The 8,412-nt window shown below is 47.3% G+C and overlaps 2 protein-coding genes across 2 annotated transcripts; both read left to right on the top strand.

Moving 5' to 3' along the window:
• Positions 1-33: 33 nt before the first annotated feature.
• Positions 34-237, top strand: N7537_011791 (uncharacterized protein; the record flags this gene model as incomplete). The annotated part of the gene is made up of 1 exon (XM_056902845.1): positions 34-237. The coding sequence occupies one exon, from the start codon at positions 34-36 to the stop codon at positions 235-237; it is 204 nt and encodes a 67-aa protein (XP_056748132.1).
• A 2,716-nt stretch (positions 238-2,953) lies between these two features.
• abcB (uncharacterized protein) lies at positions 2,954-7,822 on the top strand (the record flags this gene model as incomplete). Its single annotated transcript, XM_056902844.1, has 5 exons — positions 2,954-3,181; positions 3,309-3,846; positions 3,905-6,944; positions 7,002-7,376; positions 7,576-7,822. The coding sequence occupies 5 exons, from the start codon at positions 2,954-2,956 to the stop codon at positions 7,808-7,810; spliced, it is 4,416 nt and encodes a 1,471-aa protein (XP_056748131.1). The 3' UTR covers positions 7,811-7,822.
• Positions 7,823-8,412: the final 590 nt, after the last annotated feature.

The raw sequence follows: 8,412 nt of genomic DNA, 5'->3' as shown, positions 1-8,412 counted from the left end.
CATACTTTACGGTGTACACCGACAGATGCACACATGGCACTGACCCCGGACTCTACTTGCTCCCAGCTCACCTCTACTCTTGGAGCTCTGCTGATGGGAGCGCATGGCATACAGATCCGACAGCTACGGTCGGCATCAGTAAAGTGTGGCGAACTAAGACGGGTCGGACTAGGATTTACCGTGCAGTTCAGGCACTACGGCAGCGAGGGTGTAGTGGTGGCGGATCCCGTCTGGTGATCGCGATGAGAAAAGTTAATTTGCTAGGATCTGACACGATCGTGTCTTAGGTGCCTTTCTGAGGTATATGATGTTATTCAGGAGGCAAGCGAAAACTCAAAAAGAAAGGCGGGTTGTGGGGGAGAACTCCCCGAGCTGATGTTATCACGCCCTTCATACTTCGGATCTCCCGGTCCATAAATCCGAAGATACAGGGGTAGATATGACTAGCTTCGGAGGAATGTTCGGTTTAAAATGAAATCCTATTGGATCCAAGGCATGATTCGATATCAGAAATGAAATTTAACCTAGTTATAGAAATTTTCACACAGTACGGAGTACCTATGTAATCTAATATGTAAGACACACAGTACGCTAAGGATCGCTCTGCAAGGGCCACCAAGGGATGCGGGCGTAACCGAACCCGGCGACCTATCTATCCACTTGGCGTTTATTTATATATTAGTCACATCCACACCTTCAATAGCTCGATACCTTAGTAGAGAATTTGGGTTTTATAAATTCAAGCAAAAGGTGAGAATGTCGGTTACAGTTTCCATGATTATATCCAGTCGCATCAAAAACATGAGTTCATGTGGTGCAGTATGTGCTTTGCTTTTTCTTCCTCACGTTTTTTTTTTTTTTTTTTCTCTTGAATTTATCGTTTTCGTATAAGTACGAATCGGGAACGTACCTCTGTATATGTCCACTATTCTTACTAGTGAAGACGTGATGTGAAGTTAAGTAAGTGCATATACGATGTACCTATAAGGAGGTTAGATTGTCTAGAGATCCACACAGCAAGGCCGACATTACTGGGCTTAGGCACCAAAAGAGACGCACAAACTCGTTGACACTTATGACGGCTAACCTGACGGGCTAAACTAGCGTCCGGAGTTCGGGGTCGATTGTCAACAATGCACAAACTTGACAGGTTGATCTCCTTGTCGATCACCGGATAGATCACTTTATAATTTCGACACACTTGGAGCTTCTAAAGCTAGAGTAAAATACATTCCCATTTTCAAAGTAGTTATAGGCATACGAGAGCACAAAATGTACACAATATACAAAACACCGAAATGTTTCTCCGCAGAATAATTTGAAATCAACTGCACATGTGAGCACAAATGTACATCGGTGGAGATCATTATGCACAGGATTTGCCACACATCGAGCACGCTTCTAATTCTAAGACAAAGAGGTGGGTGGGAAAGAAAGAGAAAAAACCGGCTGACCCTAGTCAGTTCGGCTCCATCACGGTTGTTCGTCAGGCACTATAGCTGTAGGTACAGATCCCGACTCATGCAGATTGGCCCAGCGACCGCCACGCGAACCACAACACGTCTTAGAATATGCAGAATTTCAGGATTGGCGGCCAGGATTGAAACCAGGAAGACCAACAACAACCGAAAACTCCGAAAGGATTCAGTGTGGACCATAGCTAACAGTTTAGTCAAAAGGAACGATTGGCCCGGATGAATCGAATTGTGAATCCCCACTGCCACTACCGAGTCAATAGAAGCGAAAAAGAAAAGAAAATGCCATGACAGGTGGAATTGGAGATTTGGAGATTCCATTTTGGGCAATTATAATCGCAACGAGAACGAGCAGAAACCGGTTGGAATCTATATCTCATTCGTTACATTTTTTTCTTCGAATGTGGAACATCCAAGCGATTTGCTTCACCGCGTCTGACTTCAGCTTCTACGGTCAAGTAGAGTTTATAAGAAATATATAGAATATAGTTATAAATATGAACAGGTAATGTGAGTTTTGAAGAGTAAGAATAAGAATTTAATTTAATTACGTTATATTAAATTAAATTCAAAAAGTAATGTTTTAAGCCCAACGCGGCAGATCTTCCATCATACAGATGGAGGCTTTCCTCCCTCACATGAGGGGAAAGTTATTCCTTTGCCCTAAGTCCCCACAGAACTTGGGCCATATGCACTCAACATTCGCCATCGCAACTCATTGGAGGTCGTTTGGACTCATTGGACTCTAGTTATTTTATTCCTGCAAGGTAACACAATTCCCTCGTGTTGCTCGGGATTTACTCCATGGTTTCCTTGGCTCCAGGGGTGAACGGGTCTAGTGATGCCACTTTCATCCCCCACGTCCCCAAGGGGGGAAAGGTACCTATGCCGCATATTGACTTGAGAATCAGGACCACTATTGATGACTGAAGTGGAGTCATGAAATTACTGCGCAATCTCCAAGGTCTTATAGAAAAACGAAACAGAAAAAAAAAGAAAGAAAAAAGGAATATCCTAAAAAAGAAGAAAACAAACCAAAATAGATGCAGCTGACTGGATCCATACACACCTAGCCCGAGCCTAGATGAGCTCACAGGGCATTGCCAGTAATAGCTGTGTAAGATGGTTGCATCAAGTATTGTATTCATGCCCACTTTGATGCAGCTAACCAGTAACAGAGCCATAAGGGTGAACTCAGGGTTGTAGTTCTCCTAGATGTAATAAACTCCTGTCTAGAGGGATACGAACCTCGATTGGCCCTATGTACCTCTTCTTATGATGTCTTAGTAGTCAAGGTGGCTATACTTATGTCACTTTCTGATGCATCTGATCTAGACCAAAAAGCCGCAACTTCCCCGAGCTAATGCAAGTTCTTTTCAACCATACACTCTTTTGAATTCTAATTCCCCGTGCCACTCGTTTGCCGTCTTTCTTTTCTTCAACCATCCTTCTGTCGCCAGGTGGTTCAAGGAACAGACATGACATCCCCTCATTCTTCAGGGCCTTCGTGCCACGTTCTAGATAATACCCTCCGTATTGACGCTGGGCCATGTCGGGGAGGATTCGATTTCTCTCTTTTGTTTGAGGAGACCATCCTCGAGATTTTACCTATTGTATTAATGCTAATCATTATTCCTGTTCGTCTGTGGCAACTCTCACAAAACCGAAACAAAGTTGTGGGATCATGGCTGGTCCTTGTGAAGCTTGTAAGTTGACTGTGTTGCGATAATCTGCTTTATGCAATTCGCAAGCAACCCCGCGAACCCCGTCGTCTTTGGAAGTCGTGGCCTATCCAACCTTGGGAACTGTTATCTAATAACCATGTGTGAACAGGGAGCTTGGTTGGGCCTACTAGGTCTTCAAATTGCACAAACAGCCCTATGGGCCCTTCCGGCAGCCGACAGCACCAAGGTCTCGGTTCCGTCCAATGTGCTCTTGACAATCGGTGTGCTCGCTCTCGTTCTGCTTTCATATGCAGAGCACATGCGGTCTGTGCGACCCTCCTTCATTTTGAACACCTATCTCTTCTGCAGCATGCTTTTCGACATTGCACGGTCTAGAACTCTATGGCTACGCAGTGTGGACAGCTTTAATAATATACTGGCCATTGTCGCTACGGTAGCGGTGGGTGTCAAACTACTTCTGCTTGTGCTTGAGGCTGTGGAGAAAAGACATATTCTCAAATCGGAATACGCTGGTTATCCTCCAGAAGCGACTGCAGGTTTCTATAACCGCGCTGTGTTCTGGTGGCTGAACCCACTGTTTAAGATCGGTTTCACCGGAGTCCTGCGTGTAGAGGATCTCTTTTCATTGGATAAAGAACTGAGCTCTGAGCGCTTGTTGGCTCGATTTGATGAGAAATGGAGCAAAGGTAGCTACCTCTCCCGGTGATATGCCCTGTTTCTGACTGTTTACTAACATTTATTCAGTGACAACTAAATCGCCGAATACTCTCCAATGGGAGTCAATCAAGGCTGTGAAATGGCCTCTGCTTGCAGGTGTCCCTGCCAGAGCTTGCGTTGTGGCCTTTAACTTCTGCCAGCCTTTGCTCCTGGAGAGATCGCTCTCTTTCTTTAATTCGCCCGTCAACAAGGGTACCCAAAACATCGGATACGGACTCATTGGCGCCTATATCATGGTTTACGCCGGACTGGGAGTTTCAATGGGCCAGTATCAGCATCTCACCTACCGTGGGATTACCATGGTTCGTGGTGTTCTGGTTACAATGCTATACAAGAAAGCCACCTGTCTGGGTCTCGGGGAGACTGATCCCGCAAATTCGCTCACTTTAATGAGCGCAGATGTTGAGCGCATCACACAGGGATGGTCGACCATGCATGAGATCTGGGCGAACTCGATTGAAATCGCTTTGGCTATATATCTTCTGAAGGTTCAACTCGGGATTTCCTGCGTTGTTCCTGTTTGCGTCGCTCTGTTTGCTCTGGTCGGATCGTTGGTCGGCATGTCCTTTGTTGTCACACACCAAGCCAGGTGGCTGGAAGCTATCGAGAAGCGAATTTCCTCTACTTCCGGGATGCTTGGATCGATCAAGGGAGTCAAGATGCTTGGGTTGCAGGATTCCTTGATGAAGTTCGTTCATGGTCTCCGAATCAGCGAGCTGGATATCTCCAAGAAGTTCCGTACCCTTCTGGTTTACAACATGGCGTTTGCCTGGTTGACTCGCGTTTTTGCCCCAATCTTCACCTTCGGTGTTTATGTCGGTATCTCAAGTGATCCTTTGAGCGTCTCCCGGGCTTTCACATCTCTGTCTCTGTTCTCACTTCTGGCAGACCCTCTCTTGAGCTTGGTCATGGCACTTATGTCTTTCGCTGGTGCAGTTGGATCTTTCCAGCGCATTCAACAGTTCTTGGATAAAGAGGACCACGCCGATCGCAGGAATAGCTCGTCGGAGACTTTGCTCCTCGATGATCTCGCTGAAAAGCCTGTGCTGTTGAAGGCTAACGACCTTGACCTGTCTTCCATTAACTCAGACTCTGTCGAGTCGCTCAAGCGCTCCAGTGCTCTTCCTTCTTCAAATGCTGTCGTTGTCCAAAGTGGGAGCTTTGGATGGGAAGCGGAGAAGGATCCAATTCTCACGGACATCACCATGATCATCCCCCAAGGTAGCTTTACTGTTCTCATTGGACCGTCTGGATGCGGCAAGTCTACCCTGCTCAAGGCTCTTCTTGGAGAAATCCCCTGTTCTGATGGCAAGGTTGCACTCGCATCTTCCAGCGTCGCATACTGTGATCAGACCCCGTGGCACATGAACGGCAGTATCAAAGACAGCATCGTTGCCATGTCTGATTATGATCCTCAATGGTATGCCTCTGTGATTCAGGCTTGCGCTCTGGAAGAAGATCTCGCACAGTTCCCTCGTGGGGATGCTGCTGTTATTGGAAGCAAAGGTATCGCGCTCAGTGGCGGTCAAAGCCAACGTATCGCACTTGCACGGGCAGTCTATGCCCGAAGAAAGATCATGATCCTCGATGATGCCCTCAGCGGTCTGGACGCTACAACAGAAAACCACATTTTCCACAGCCTTTTCGGGCCCAGAGGACTCTTAAAAGAGATTGAAACTTCTGTTCTCGTCGCTTCATCTTCTGTCAAACGCCTTCCCTACGCCGACCACATCGTTGTCTTGGAGGCAGGTGGTCGGATTTGTGAACAGGGAAGCTTTGCTGCTCTGAACAAAACTGGTGGATATGTGGCAAGCTTCGGACTCGGATTGCCTGATTGGGAGTACAAGGCTAAACGGTTCTCCGACTCGCCCAGTTACAGCACCATGGACAGTATCCAGAAAGAAAAGGAAGCATTGATCGAGGAACCAGAGAATCACGACCGCGGTGGCGATCTTGGAATCTACACATACTACGTCGACGCCATCGGCTGGCTCCCTGCGATTATCTTCATGGTCGCAATGGCCGGTTTCGTGTTTTGTATCTCGTTCCCCAGCATTTGGGTTAAATGGTGGGCCCAGTCTGACACCGCAAACCCCAAACAGGAGATTGGCTACTATCTCGGTATCTACGTGATGCTTGGCTGTATCGCCATGCTCGCACTGATTGTCGGCTGCTGGCAAATGGTCATCACCATGGTCCCAAAGTCCGGCGAGAGCTTCCACCGCAAGTTGCTGACCACTGTCCTCAGCGCTCCGATGTTGTTCTTCTCTACTACCGACAGCGGTTCAATTCTCAATAGGTTCAGTCAAGACTTGCAACTCATCGATATGGAGCTTCCTATTGCCGCGATCAACACTGTTGCTACATTCTTCCTCTGTCTAGCACAGATGGCTCTTATTGGAGTCTCCTCCAAATACGCAGCTATCTCCTTCCCGATCGTGCTTGGTATCTTGTTCCTGATTCAAAAGATGTACCTGCGCACCTCGCGCCAGCTTCGTTACCTGGATATCGAGGCCAAGGCCCCGCTGTACTCACACTTCACCGACTGTCTTCAAGGACTTGTGACGCTGCGCGCCTTCGGATGGCAACACGCTATGGAAAAGAAGAACATCGCTCTGCTTGACCACTCGCAACGCCCTTTCTACTTCATGTTCGCTATCCAGCGCTGGCTCACTCTGTCGCTGGACATGGTTGTAGCAGGAATTGCTGTTCTTCTGATTGTGCTGGTCGTTGCCCTGCGTGGATCAACCCTCAGTGCAGGCTACGTTGGTGTCGCCCTGCTGAACGTTATCCAGTTCAGTCAGAGCATCAAGCTTCTGGTTACCTTCTGGACCAACTTGGAGACGCACATCGGTTCTATTCAGCGTATCAAGGACTTTACGTCAACTGTGGAGTCAGAAGACAAGCCCGGCGAAGACCAAGATGTGCCCCCTAACTGGCCCTCAAAGGGCGCAGTCGCCTTCAACTCCGTCTCGGCGGCCTACAGACCGTCCGAACCAGTTCTCAACGACGTTTCTCTCAATGTACAGGCAGGCGAGAAAGTCGGTATCTGCGGACGCACCGGAAGGTAAGAAAACACTCTCCACTTGAGACTTCTATGGACTCTATTCTAACACAACAACAGTGGAAAAACCTCGATGATCATGAGCATCTTCCGAATGATGGAACTCACCAGCGGCACCATCACAGTGGACGGGGTCGACATCAGCCGCCTACCCCGACGAGAGATCCGCTCGCGCATCAACGGCGTATCCCAAGACTCCCTCCTCTTCAAGGGCAGCGTCCGATTGAACGCCGATCCAACAGGCAACCACACCGACCGCGACATCTTGGCAGCCCTCAAGGGTGTCCAGCTCCTCCCTGCAATCAAAGAAAAGGGGGATCTAGACACAGACGTCGACGAGATCCACCTGTCTCACGGCCAAAAACAACTCTTCTGCCTTGCCCGTGCCCTGCTTCGCCCCGGTAACATCCTCATTTTAGATGAAGCAACTAGCAAGTAAGTCAACCCCCAGTCTCTTCCCCTCGCTTCGACCCACATCTCCACTTGGCAATTATTGTTTCCCCAATCCCCCTGCATGCGCCTTCATTTGAGCGCGGGTAACCTCCTTTGGGTTTTGCGATCTGTACGATTTCGGCCGCTCACACCGATTCAACCCCTTGCCGCAACTGAGACTAACCACCTTTTTTGAAAATAGCATCGATACCAAAACAGATGAAATCATGCAGCGTGTTATTAGAGAGAAATTCTGTAATCACACCATTATCGCTGTCGCTCACAAACTTGACACGATTCTTGACTTTGATCGTATCGTTGTCTTGGATGCTGGTCGCATTGTTGAGAATGGCGAACCTTATGCCCTTCTCACTGAGCCCAAGTCGCACTTTAGCCAACTTTATGCGAGTGCCATGGCAACGGAGGAATCAGATTAATCTCTCAGTTTTTTATTTTTTTTTTCGGGTCGGTTGTTTGATTGATTTTGGCACCTATACAGGTTGAAGCGTCTGGTTAGTTCTTCTTTTGGCGTGACAATCTTCCACATTCCCTTTTTCGAGGTACATATCGACAACAACATACTGGTTTTTGGGCCTTCCTGGTGGAGTTATATATATATATATTGGTGTTCTTGTTTTGGTCCATGTTCATGTTACTTTTTTGGTTCTGATTTGATGATAATTATGCTCTTAACTCTCTTTCAATACTTATAACCTTTGGAGGGTGACACTTATGCACAACTCCCTTATTTGACTCATGATCTTGATCCGTACGCTTTGTCCTGATAATCCGGAGTATTGATTTAATACCAATTATGGCATTTCCGCTCATATTGCAATTTCTCTGTAGTAAATCGAAGGCATAGTTGCATTGGTTTTCCTCGTGTATGCCATTCTCTTTCCTATGGTCGAGTACTTTACAGCTCACGACACTTCTTCGGTATCATCAAAGAATAATATGTAAAGTATATATATTAAGCTTGGATAGATCGCTTTATATTCAGCTTAAATTCTCATATGCCGTAGAAATATGATGCTTG

The sequence above is a fragment of the Penicillium hordei genome, assembly GCF_028827395.1.
Source record: "Penicillium hordei strain IBT 12815 chromosome Unknown utg000006l_segment0_segment0, whole genome shotgun sequence".
NCBI lineage: Eukaryota > Fungi > Ascomycota > Eurotiomycetes > Eurotiales > Aspergillaceae > Penicillium > Penicillium hordei.
Note: the sequence above shows the minus strand (reverse complement) of the source record. Positions and strands in the feature narration are given on the sequence as shown.